A 13,420-nucleotide genomic window follows, 5' to 3' on the forward strand; every position below is an offset into this window, starting at 1 on the left:
CTATGAATGCAAAGCAAGCTGAAAGGCCCCCAGGAACCCAGCTGAACATTCTTTTATCGGTAAGTACTGTATGTGCCTGTAATTTTCAACCCAGCGTCCTAAGCCACCTTGGGATGTCACTTCCACATCAAATGTGCTGTGTTTTCAGCATCTTGCTCACCATGCTCTATTTTGTCAACTTCTGATTTCCTCTTTTCTTATCTTTTCCACTTAGGCATTGGCTCTCTTTTTACCTACTACCCAATTACCAGACAATATTTCTGTGAGTCCCTTGTTGTGAATTAGCACATGCAAGCACAGAACTGGTTGGTTGTCAGGTTACAGTGCATTTGGTTGTGCGTGAGGTGCATCACTGGATTCCTTTTTTGGATTTTATGCCTCGGCTTCCAGGCTGGGAAAACCACCCAGCGAGTGACGTGAGGAGGTGACGTCCTTCTCCCATTCCATAAAAATTCCCTTGGAGACCTCTGTGAGTATTAATATAAGAATGTACAAGGATATTATTTTAAAAACTGGCACCAGAATTTTTCTGGAGGGAATGGTCTTGGGAAAGTGTGTAGTCCCCAAAAGTCTCATTGTTGGTGGAGCCCAAACAACAAAATTTAAAAAGCCTGCTGAACCGCTCTGCATGAGAGAAGAAAGACAATCTGCTCCCAAGAGAGGATGCAAGAGGAATTTGGAAACAAGGAGGAATGGGAGGGGAAAGAGAAGAGGCAGTAAGGCGAGGAGAGACTGGGAGTGGGTTTGGGGAGGAGTTGGTGAAATTTTACGCGGAGTAAGTACACTCTCCTACATTTTGTCATTACTGTTTTGTGATTGGTCTGTAAACCCATGGTTCTCTAAGTGTGGTCCTTGCCCAGGAGCATGAGCATCCCTTGGGAATTGGTTAGAAATGCAATTCTCAGGCCCCACCAGACATACTCAATCTGTGGGTACTGGGCAGAAATGCTTTGACACGCCCTCCAGGCCATTCCAATGAGCTCCAAGTTTGAGAAGCAGTCAGTCTTCCCTCCTGTCATCCTCCACACCAAACTGCAGCCAATGTGTAGACACACAAATGTTCTATGTGACCTTTTTTGATGTTTCAGAGGCAGCACAGATGTTGGCACTGGGAGAAATCAGATTCTGGGAGGTGGAGATACCAACAAGGATATCCCCAAGTAATTTGCAGACATGTTTGGTCATTCACAGGCCAAGGAACTAAGGCAACTGTGGTGGTTTTCCCTGTGCTCTGGGGAGCAGGGAGGACCCACCTGTCCTGTCCCTGGAATAAGCCCACTTCCCACCTCCAAACTCTCAGACCTTCTCTATCAAGCCTCCAATGCTCCCCTCCTTGCTTCTGGTTCTCAGCAGATGACTTTGCTTTTCACATTGCCAGGAAAAACAGAATCACAAAATGTGAACAACCTCATCCTCCTTCCACTGAATCTAGAAAGGTGGCACACTTCATCCATCTTCCACGTTGTTCTTGTCACAGTGGAGGATGGACAGCTCTACCTATCAAGGGCTCTTCACCTGATCCCTGGCTCCTACCCATTCAAGGATTTCATTCCTTAAGTCAGTGCTTCTCAACCTTGGCTTTAAAAATCACCTGCAGGGGCACCTGGGTGGCTCAGCTGATTAAGCATCCGACTCTTGATTTCGGCCCAAGTCATGATTTCATAGTTTGTGAGATCAAACCCCACATTGTGCTCTGTGCTGACAGGATGGAGCCTTCTTGGAATTCTCTCTTTTCCCCTCTCTCTCTCTGACCCTCCCCGCTTCATGCTCATTCTCAGTCTTTCTCAAAATAAGAAAATAAACTTAAAAAAATTAAAAATCACTTGCAGACTTTTTCAAAAACCCTAAAGCCCATGCTACGTGCAGACCAACCAGGAAGTCTGAGACATCTTCAGGTGATTCCAATATGCAGCCAAGGTTGTGGACCACTATCCTCTCTCTGGGCAGTAAACTCATCTTTTCCTGATTTGTCTCCATCTCCAGAAAATTGTGCCTACTCTATGCTTAAAACAATTTTTCATTGACCTTCATATCCCACCTCTGTTTTGCAGAGAGTTTTGCAGAAAATGGCAACACCTGTTATCTCCACTTTCTTACCTCCCATTATACTGTAGCCAGCACCCATCTCTCTGGCTTCTGTCCCCATCACTGTGGTAAAGAAATCTTTCCAAGTTCCCCAGCGACTTCCATATTTCCACAATGTATGGCCACTTTCTGTCCTTATCCTATTTAACTCATCAGCCGTATTCCAAAGAACCAATTGCTGTTCTCTTGAATTAATCATCTGGCTCTGTGACACCAGGCTCTTCTGATTTCCTTTAACCCCCTGGCTACTCCTTCTTGGTCTCCTTCTCCTTTGTCTAGACTCTAATTGTGGATGATACTAAATCCATGTTTGTTCTTTCTTTAAATTTCCCTGCTAGCTCCTGATAGTGCCCATATTTACATACCAACCTCACTCATTTCCTTGGAGCTCTAGATTCACTTATTCAAGTGCCTACTTGATGTTTTCACTTAGATATTCCACAGATATCACCAAATTAACATTTCTAAATATAATTCCTAGTTTCATCCCTAGATCTTCCTCTCCACTTCCCTCAGTCTTCCCAGCTCTGAAAATGGCACCACCACCAACCTAGCTGGTCATATACCAGCCACCTAGAGCTATTCTGGACTTCTCCCTTTCCTTCACCTCTCATGATAACCCTTCTGCAATTTCTGTTCTAAATCTAAAGTAGATCTCCAACCCATCCCTTCCTCCTCATCTCCACTGCCACCACCATAGTCCAGTCCATCCATCATCATCTTTGTCCTGGGTCACAGCTTCCAAATTGATCTGTCTAGTTTTATTCTCACCTGCCTCAAATCAGTGATACCTAGGGAAAGTCCCTCTGCTCCTTTTCTGTAATGCAGCATCGAGTTCTGGGGCTACATTATCTCTGGACTAGGTGACTCCTTCTGAACAGGGAAACCTGGAAGTTGCTCACCAGGGATACAACTGAAGACCAAGGCAGTGATCAGGCAGTAGAAAGTTATTAGACTCTACACCTCCTGAATAATTCTCCTATAAACTCAATACATCAGGCATATGACTAACCCTTTTTATCTCTGGAAAACTGGCAACATAAGTTGAAATGCATGTAAATACGTACCCTCTGATACACAGGTGGTATAATCCAGAAAATCTGCAAACATACCAAATTTGGGGTAAATCGTATCATTTTATAAACCCCTTAGGGTGCTGGATAGTTACATGAAGTTATAGGATTTTCTTTTTGTAATGCAAAGAAAGTCAATATCAAATTCCTAGTTTATTTGTTTTACAAACATGAAGTTTTGAAATGCAATTTTTTTTCACAATTGGCCGTCTCCCATATACTCCTCCATTTCAGTCTCCTTTGCTAATTCCTTGCCTATTAGACCCCCCCAAATGCTGGTGTCCTTTAGGGCTAGATGCTATATCTTCTTTCCTCCCTGTATTTCCTCTCTATGTTCAGATTTACATCTCCCAGATTTGCATCTCTGATTCTCATCTTCAGATTCACATATTGAAATACCTACTTGCCATTTCTGCTCAGGCATCTACAGTTATGTCCAACTCAACATTTTCAAAATCTTAGTTTGTCTCTACAACCTCACTCCCCTCATCTCTATAAATAGCACCGCATCTCCTCCATCACAGAATGTTTTATATCTGGTTGACTAGATTACTGTAAATAGGAGTGCACCTTTGAATGGCACATGGCCCCAGTAACATCTCCTATTACCATCAACCTTGGACATCTGTCTCATAGATAGGATTATCAGGGACAAGATGATGGGGGTGGTGAGCAGGGAGTATAGGATTAGCTCAGTGCCATCTGCCAACGACATTGGAACTGAGAATTCAAAGAAAAGGGCAGTTGGATCCAGATTTATGTTATATACAAGCAGACAACATTGCTGTTCACTTATTATCTACCTGTAAATGCAGCTCAACCCTTATTCAAATGCCACTCTCACAAATAATGGTCATTCAAAATCAGCAAAAAATGTAGACTTATTTGGGAAGACATTGGAGAGCAATACACATGAAGTAAGATAATGTGATAATCTGTCCTATATCAGCTTTTATAAGTTTCATTACCTTATTTCTTAAGATCTAAAAGTGCACTTTCTCCCCTTAATGCTGTTGCAATGTTTGCTTTTGCCTCTGGAACTGAAAATCAGCTCCATACCAAATATGAAGCAGGGGGCAGATACAGAAGGGCAGAGATGGTCATGGGGGGAAAATACTGTGTGTAACTAAGAAGGTTTTAAATGGAATTGGGAGAAATCCTTGGACTTTGACCTATTTTATTTGAATATAACTGGATTAAGCTTCTGTAACAGACAGAAAGGAATACTCCAAATAGTATAGAGATTAAGTTGTATTATATTAAACTAAAGTTACAGGTTTGTACATCCAAAGTTATGGCTTATGAAATCTGCACCCACTCTTCATATATACAAATTTATGGGATTCTTTTAACATTCAGGCTTTCTGTTCTTAAATTAGGAAGAGAGAGAAGTTAGTTTTGCTATAGGCAAGATCAACTTTATCCTATTTTTCTGAAGCCAGATTATATAGATCCTAAGAGTTTTGAAAGTCAAGATCAATAAGCCTATTTTGTTTACAGAGTAATAGCATATACACAGAAGTGACACCATCGACACATCACTCCACAATTTAACTAATTGTGCAACTTCAGGCATTCCTCAATTATGTCCTGGAAAAAATGTGTAGCAGCATTAACTTCATATACACAGGTTTTGTCCTTATATACATTAAGGACAAATTTCATAGTTTTTTCTGTCTTTCAACAATGCGAAACTGTGTGTATAGCAAAGGGGCATATCTTGTAGAATAATTCTGCTATCCTTCCAAAAAGAGATATACTGGAAAAATATGAACTATTTTTTTTTATGAGAAAAATGCTTGCCCCTTCCTTACCTTCACACCAAGGATTGAAGAGAATGTATGTGTCTGTTTCTGGGTTTCGGCTGGTGCGGAGAACGCCGTAGGGGGTCCAGACAGCAACATACATGCGGAATTTCCCCACAATGCACTCTGGAGAAGACTGGATGGACAGCCGGACAGACCTGTCCTCTCTCATGACAACTTTGGCCCCCCACTTGCCTTTCTGCAGCTGTGAGACGACAGGAACTGGGATGTAGGTTCCCTTGTTCTCCTGAGGGTAGCGACCTGTGGGAAGAAGCATTGAGATGATTTCACAAACCATTTTTGTTCTGACTCTGTCATCTTATGGCTGAAGGCTAAAATAATTAATTAGACTTGAAATCATAAGACTTGGGTATGAATTTCATTTCTGCTACCAAGTTGCTACGTGATGTTAGTTGATTTTCTGAACTTCTCTGACGCTCTGATTTGTCATGTCTAGATAAAAAAAAAGAATAATGATAATCACAGGAATTTTTGCTCGTTGGCTAGTTGATGAATTCAAATAAGATGTAGCAATAGTAATTTGGGATGCAAAAACATAACAGAGCTTATAGGGTACTGTGAAGTTACCATTGCCTAAAATGCTGCCCTCTAAAAAGTCAGAATTGCTATTTTAGGGAGATAGGCAAATGTTTTGGGGTTTATTCTGAATACAATTTGTTATATTACCTATAACAGGATTATATTTATAGGTTACACATGTAGCCATTTTCACATTCAACTGAAACATGTGTTTATTGCCAGTCTCATTAGTGATTTAGGCTTATGTCATGGGCAAGAATTCAGGCTCCAGAGGCAAATTATCTAGATTTGACTCTTGGCTCTGCTACTTCCTTACCCTGGCAATTTCTGGAAAATTACTTGGCCTTTACAAATCCCTATTTCCTTCTCTGTTTCTTCATCGGTACATGAGGAGAACAATATTACCTAAGGATGAAATAAAATAACGCATGTATGATGCTTTGCCCATAATTTCTTATGCGTAACCAATCTCAGCTGTTACTTAAATAGAAAACTAAGATCCCCAAAAGCAAGGGAATTAAAAGCAAAAATGAACTATTGGGACCTCATGAAGATAAAAAGCTTCTGCACAGCAAAGGAAACAATCAACAAAACTAAAAGGCAACCAATGGAATGGGAAAAGATATTTGTAAATGACATATCAGACAAAGGGCTAGTATCCAAAATCTATAAAGAGCTCACCAAACTCCACACCCGAAAAGCAAATAATCCAGTGAAGAAATGGGCAGAAGACATGAACAGACACTTCTCTAAAGAAGACATCCAGATGGCCAACAGGCACATGAAAAGATGCTCAATGTCTCTCTTCATCAGGGAAATACAAATCAAAACCACACTCAGATATCACCTCATGCCAGTCAGAGTGGCTAAAATGAACAAATTAGGAGACTATAGATGCTGGAGAGGATGTGGAGAAACAGGAACCCTCTTGCACTGTTGGTGGGAATGCAAACTGATGCAGCTGCTCTGGAAAGCAGTGTGGAGGTTCCTCAAAAAATTAAAAATAGAGCAATAGCACTGCTAGGAATTTACCTAAAGGATACAGGAGTGCTGATGCATAGGGGCACTTGTACCCCAATGTTTATAGTAGCACTCTCAACAATAGCCAAATTATGGAAAGAGCCTAAATGTCCATCAACTGATGAATGGATAAAGAAATTGTGGTTTATATACACTGTGGAATACTACGTGGCAAGGGGAAAGAATGAAATATGACCTTTTGTAGCAACATGGATGGAACTGGAGAGTGTTATGCTAAGTGAAATAAGTCATACAGAGAAAGACAGATACCATACGTTTTCACTCTTATGTAGATCCTGAGAAACTTAACAGAAGTCCATGGGGGAGGGGAAGGAAAAAAAAAGAGGTTAGAGAGGAAGAGAGCCAAAGCATAAGAGACTCTTAAAAACTGAGAACAAACTGAGGGTAGATGGGGGGTGGGAGGGAGGGGAGGGTGGGTGATGGGTATTGAGGAGGGCACCTTTTGGGATGAGCACTGGGTGTTGTATGGAAACCAATTTGACAATAAATTTTATATTAAAAAATAAATAGAAGACTAAGCATCAGGGCATTTTACCATATTTTGAGGCTCATCACACTTTATATATAAGTTATCTCAGCATAAATGTTATTTCTCTTTATTGCTGTCATTTTAGACCAAATTGTTATTTCATGGTGTTAACCTCAAAACTAAATTTCACCATGGACTCCTGAAAAACATGAAGGTGACAGCATTTTTTAGCTTTTTAGCTTATAGTTTAATTTATAGTTTAGTTTACAAGATAATCAAACATATAGATATTTTAAACTAGAGCAAATCTTTCATTTACAAACTTTTCCAAAATGTGTTAGATATTTAATTCTTCATGACTTGAAGAAAAATACAAATCAGGCTACTAAGTCTGTAATTTTTTTTTGGTTGCAAGCAGAAGAATCTTTAAGAGAAAAACCTATTTGCTTTATAGAAAACATGCAGAGGATTCTACATTAAAATGAACAAAACCAACGCTTCATTTGGGCCTCTCCAGTTACTGAGGTCTTAAAGGATTCTTTGGTAGGCATATTGTCAAAGACAGAGCATTCTAAGGAGGAGGTTGCATAAGATAATTGCAGTGTAATTTTGTGAGATACTTAATCTTAATGAAAATAATATTCTACCCAGTGCAAGCTAGGGAGAAAGATTAGAACCCCAGTGCTTTGCTATGTGTTAGGGGTTATCAGTTAATCACCACTCAGGATGGATATTATCATAAATTCAATAAAGTCTTAAACATGGTTTGCTGCCAAGATGTAACAGTGTCGAGGTGGTGTTCTTGGGAATATATGGAGCTTAGTCTATGGGAATCCTGCTCATAAATCCTGCCAGAGCTGCTTGTTCCAAAGGCACCTCCATCTCTGTATTTCCTGGGTAGGTTCCTCTTTGTGCCTGCTCAAACTGGGGTGGTGGGGAGGCTGAGGCTGCCCTTTTCTCTGAAGGCGTTGTTGCTCCCTGGAGACCCCATCACTACTGAAGAGTAGACATCAAACACAATTTCACCAGCTAAGTGGAACCATAATTCATTCATTACAGGGGCTCCTGGAAGCTGTTGTCACTAAATATTGGCTTGGATTTAGAATACACAGTATCAAATACCATACAAGCTCAGTAAAAATAAATGTTCAGAGATAAAATCTATGTGACAATGACAGACTTAAGTTTTGTAAAAACAAACAAATAAACAAAAATGATAAAAGGAACTTTAAAATGTATTACATAAGAATGCTCCTTTAGGAGTATAGCAACGAAGTAGGAGAATGTCTCTGAAGCCATGTACTGTGTGCTGTGAGCCTCAACTTTGCACTAACACCCACTTCTGTTAGGAACATTGAAATAACTAAGATGATCACTATTTCCATTATTACACTTGAAATTATGATTTTGAAGACTCATATTAATTTTTTAAGGTTTATTTTATTTTGAGAGAGACAGAGAGTGCATGTGAGTAGGGGAGGGACAGAGAGAGAGAGAGAATCCCAAGCAGGCTATGCACAGTCAGCACAGAGCACAATGAAAGGCTCAAACTCATGAACCACGAGACCACGACTCCAGCTGAAATCAAGAGTTGGATGCTTAACGCACTGAGCCACCCAGGTGCCCTAAGACTCATATTAAATTTTACCTATCAAATTCATGGCATAAAAAAAAAGTAAAGAAAAAGAGGAGCCATGTTTATTCTTCCTGGATTTGAATGCAGTCACGACCTAATGTAAAGACTAATTTGTTTGAACATTTTTCATTCATGCAACCATATCCCCTACCATGTGCTAGACATTATTCTCAGTACTAGGAATACAACAGTGAACCAAACAGACTCCTTTGCTCTTAGAGCTTGTAGTCTATGGAAAAAGCCAACGCTTGTGCTGTTTATTACATGCCTGTTACTGCTTTATTCCTTATATCAAACTATGAGAAGGAAATTATGATCATCATCCTAACTTGACAAATCAAGAAACAGGGCCATTAAGCAATCTGTCCAAGTGATGTGGCTGGCAAGTAGCGGGCTGAGATCTGAACCCAACCAGTCTGGCTTTAGAGCCTGGGTGTTTAATCACTAAGCTGTACGGCAGTTGTATGTGTAGAAAATGCTTTGGAGCTGGTGAGAACTATGTTCAGATTCTGACACCACAATTCACTATAGACATCCCTTTGGGCCAATTGCTTAATTGTGAGCCTCCACCTCCTTGTCTCTGCAGTTCTGGAAATGGAAAAAAAATAGATTTTACAACATAGTGAAAGCTTTACGCTTGGCGCACGGTAGGGGGTGGCTCAGGAGACATTTATTGTTTGTGTTTAAATATAACAGCTACTGGAAAGTAAAGCTAGAAGGAAGAAGAGGTGATTCTCACCCTCCTTCCCCGTCTAGTTCTAAATGTGAAGAAATGTGAATGTTCCAGGGAAAGCCAGTTATTTTTGTGGAGGGAAGTGTTGTGGCCAAGAGGAGAGCAATGCAGCTGGCTTAGACCCTGGCTGTGTTATCATGGCACTTACTTGTTGTCTCTCATTTGTTCTGTAAAATGGGATAACAGTGGTCATTGTTTGTGATGGGGAAGGCAGCTCAATAAATGGCAGTTATTGTTATACTTTCCCCCATTGCCTCAGGCTTTCTTATTCCTATAAGTGATCCTTCCTTTGCTCCAGGAGCAGGAAGCCAGGATTAGGTTCATGGACAGTCAACCTGTAGAACCCAAATCTACTTTCAAAGGCCAGTTCATTCCTGAGTAAAATACATTGAGCTGAGTAATTTTTCTGTCAGGGGAATACATACAGCTCACTCCCACAATCAATTAAAAAAAGTAGCATCATTCATTATTAACCAAAAAGCCTTAATAATTCCAGAATCATCATATAAGAATCACCTGAACCCTGTCCCTCACTCCTAACTCGTGATTTTCCAAATCATTTATGGTCACTGTCATCTTCATTCATTCATGCCTTGATCAGGAGCTGGCAAGCGATGGTCTACAGGTCAAAGGTAGCTTATGGCCTATTTGTATAAATAAAGTTTCATTGTCACACTCTCACTCATTTGAGTATTAGTGTGCTAAAACAGTAGAGTAGGGTAGCTGTGACAGGGACCATATGGTCTGCAATGCCTGAAATATTTACTATCTGGCCTTTACAGTAAATGGTTGCCAACCTGTGACTTAGAGAATTTTACATTTTTTTTATTTAAGGAGTGATTTATTATAGACACTCAGCGTCTAATACTGGGATCTAAGAAGAAAAAAATATCACCTAGTTTTTCCTTCCAAAGAGAAATATATCACTAAACCAATAATAAGCATCTGAACTATTAGGTCAACATTTAGTTTCCTTAACACCTTGTAGTTAAATTCCTCACAGTCTTATAGGGTGCTGAAGACATAGGAAGCTGGTTGTGATTTTTTATTGATTTCACTAGACATAGCTAAAGTCCAATTTTATTACTGTACCAGTTGTTTAGAGTTGTTAAGGCCGCTCATATAATGATGAAAATAAAGTAACAGGAAAGAAGGTTTATTTCCTGGGGTCCTTTCCTGTGAGGGAATTTTTGCAGATGGGAAACTGAGGCTCTATGAGGTTGTCACTTGGAAGACATCCATATAACTAGGCGGAGGTAGACATGGGGCTCAGACCAAGATATTTGCACCGTTAAACCCATTGTCTTTTCTCTGCATCTTGTCGCCTACACGGAGCTAAGGGGGAGGATACTGAAGGTCTTACAAAATAATAATAATAGCAATGTATCACTATTGCTCATCAGTTCTGACAAATGTACCATAGTAATGTACCACGTGAATACAAAGGAAAACTAGATGCAGGGTTTATAAGGACTCTCTGTACTATCCTCATAGTTTTCTTTAACCCCAAGAGTATTCTAAAATAAACTGCTTAAAAACAAAGATGAAGGAAAGATAAGAATAAATTGGAACATCTGAAGAGATATGAGGTCAAAGGACAGTGAGGGAATATGCCACGGTGTAAAGAAGGGACGTGAGGGGCGCCTGGGTGGCGCAGTCGGTTGAGCGTCCGACTTCAGCCAGGTCACGATCTCGCGGTCCGTGAGTTCGAGCCCCGCGTCAGGCTCTGGGCTGATGGCTCAGAGCCTGGAGCCTGCTTCCAATTCTGTGTCTCCCTCTCTCTCTGCCCCTCCCCCGTTCATGCTCTGTCTCTCTCTGTCCCAAAAATAAATAAAACGTTGAAAAAAAAATTAAAAAAAAAAAAAAAAAAAAGAAGGGACGTGAGACCAAAACATGGATCCAAGGGCTTAACAACCAACTGATCATCAGAAAGAAGACCTGCTTGCAAAGAGGGGCTGCAGGCTATAATGGATTTGAGTCAGTGGTGTTAGCGACTGAAAGACAAAGGGAAAACAATACTGCTGATAGGGTCAGGCCAGGTGGCACCGGACCAGTGTATGGAAGCAAACCTGGAACAGGTAGTGAGTACATTCATCCCAAAGGAAGGAAAAAAGAGCCCAGATTCACAGACGTTTTCCTATTCACTGTATGGGAGAGCTGATTATTAATGTGAGACCTGACATGTCAATAGTACCGCAGGGTCTTGTCGGCTGCTCTATACAACATGTTTAATTCTAAATGTAATGATTTCAATGACAGCTCTGGGGGAGAATTTTCTATGATTGAGTTGTGAGTGAGGAAGTTGTGACAGAGTAGTATTTCATTTCACTAAATAGCCCTTCTCACCCCCAGGAGGTAGCATGTTTAAGAGACCACAATCAGGCTACAATCCGGAACACCTATCCATCAACATCCATGACTGCCCATCAACTATCCTTGGCTAAATCTGGATGTGAACCTCAGCCTTACACAGGTGATCACCATGCACATTTGTTGAAAGTGTGTAATGCTCAGAGAGTTGGTTCCCACACCCCTCCAAATTGTGACTTCTCTGTTGAAAAATATCTGAGCAAGAAAAATAGAAGTGGAAACAAAATATCACAGAAACTATTCTAATTTTTCTTTTAATAACATAATCTTTAGAATTGGACTACCCAACCATGAAAAATACAATTACCAATTGCATTTTTTCACACTTACCTAAAATTGGTGCCATCTTCCCAAATGATCTAGAAATTAACACATGCTCTTAGTTTAAGTGCTTGTTTTCATTTGTAAATTGTTTTTGAGGCCACAGCAATACTATTTGTAAGGCAAAATTCACTTGGACCATATGTCTAGATTTAAATGTCCCTGTGGATTCTTTAACCCCACTCTCTCCTTACATATACATGAGTGAATACAGAGAGATGCACCTAACTTAACACCCTGATTCTGAAGCCAGGAGGAAGAGGGTGAACATATTTAGTTCCTTAAGATTTCATTTTTTACTAACGTTGGCTTGTTGGTTCTGAGTTTTTTGCATGGATTTGTCATATTTGTGTTATTCACATAAAAGACAAAGAGAAATCCACCTCCAGCTCAGACTCAGTCCTATGTGCCCTTGGGGAAAATTTGCTCTCAACTAGTCATTGCACAGACCAGAGAACCCTCTTCATGCAAAGCGCTGCATAGATAAAATTCCAAGGAGGAACAAGTTGCATTTTAGAAATTCATTTTTTAGTGAGTTAATGGTGTGGAATATTTTTATATTGAAACACAATGTACTATGCGGTAATTAGATTCCCAGGTAGTCCAGGAAGGCCACTAATCAGCATATAGTATGGTCAGTATGGTTGAAAATTATTGCTAATAGAATTATTCTGATTTCACTTTGCTCAGATCTAGAACCGGGAAGAACATAATCAGCCAGGAGGAGGAGTAGGCACCTTTCACTGAAGAAGACATGCCTGTCAGCTACTTGCCCTTGACGCTCTGAAATGAAGCTCATATCTCAGGACACCCCTGTTTCTCTCATCTCTTGGGAAGCACATCTGTGAGTCAAGTGACCATAGTTGTGCTCCATCTATGCTAGACTTAGTAGTAGCAAATAGTAAGACACTTCTGGTCGTTCAAGGCTTAATTAATCACCTGAAAACCCCAGAAAAACCTTTTTCTTCATATTCACTTAGATATCTATTTTTCTTATGCAACTAAAATATTATCTTACTTGTCTTTAAAGCTCCCATAGAATGCCACAATGCCATGCACCAAATAGGTGCCCAATAAATGTCCCTGGGACTGAATTGAACATTTTCACAAATGTCAGGTCCCATTAAGGACATCACAGAGACTTTAGAAGCTCTGGAATGAGACACCTGTAGCAAGCCAGGTGTCAATTTCAAGCATCCTTCACAAAAAATAAAAATTTCTAGTCCAAAACCTTTTCCTTCAAAGGGTGTTTTCCATTCACATACAAATATGTTTTAAGCTGAGCTCTGACTCCACCTAACTGCAGACTTTCTTTAATAGTGAATTCTTAGAAGAGGATCATCTCCA

The 13,420-nt window shown here is 40.2% G+C and overlaps 1 protein-coding gene across 3 annotated transcripts in view; it reads right to left on the reverse strand.

Annotated features, from left to right (window-relative positions):
- Window positions 1-13,420, reverse strand: part of F13A1 (coagulation factor XIII A chain) — a 165,805-nt gene that overhangs the window by 111,725 nt on the left and 40,660 nt on the right. For all 3 annotated transcript variants that reach the window (XM_047102950.1, XM_047102948.1, XM_047102949.1), the window contains exon 4: window positions 4,973-5,224. In XM_047102950.1, the coding sequence (XP_046958906.1) occupies window positions 4,973-5,224 (252 nt within the window). The remainder of the gene's footprint in view (window positions 1-4,972; window positions 5,225-13,420) is intronic.

This window comes from Lynx rufus, unplaced genomic scaffold (genome assembly GCF_022079265.1).
Source record: "Lynx rufus isolate CCGP_SWC_20201006 ecotype Redwood Valley unplaced genomic scaffold, mLynRuf1.p SCAF_6, whole genome shotgun sequence".
Taxonomy (NCBI): domain Eukaryota; kingdom Metazoa; phylum Chordata; class Mammalia; order Carnivora; family Felidae; genus Lynx; species Lynx rufus.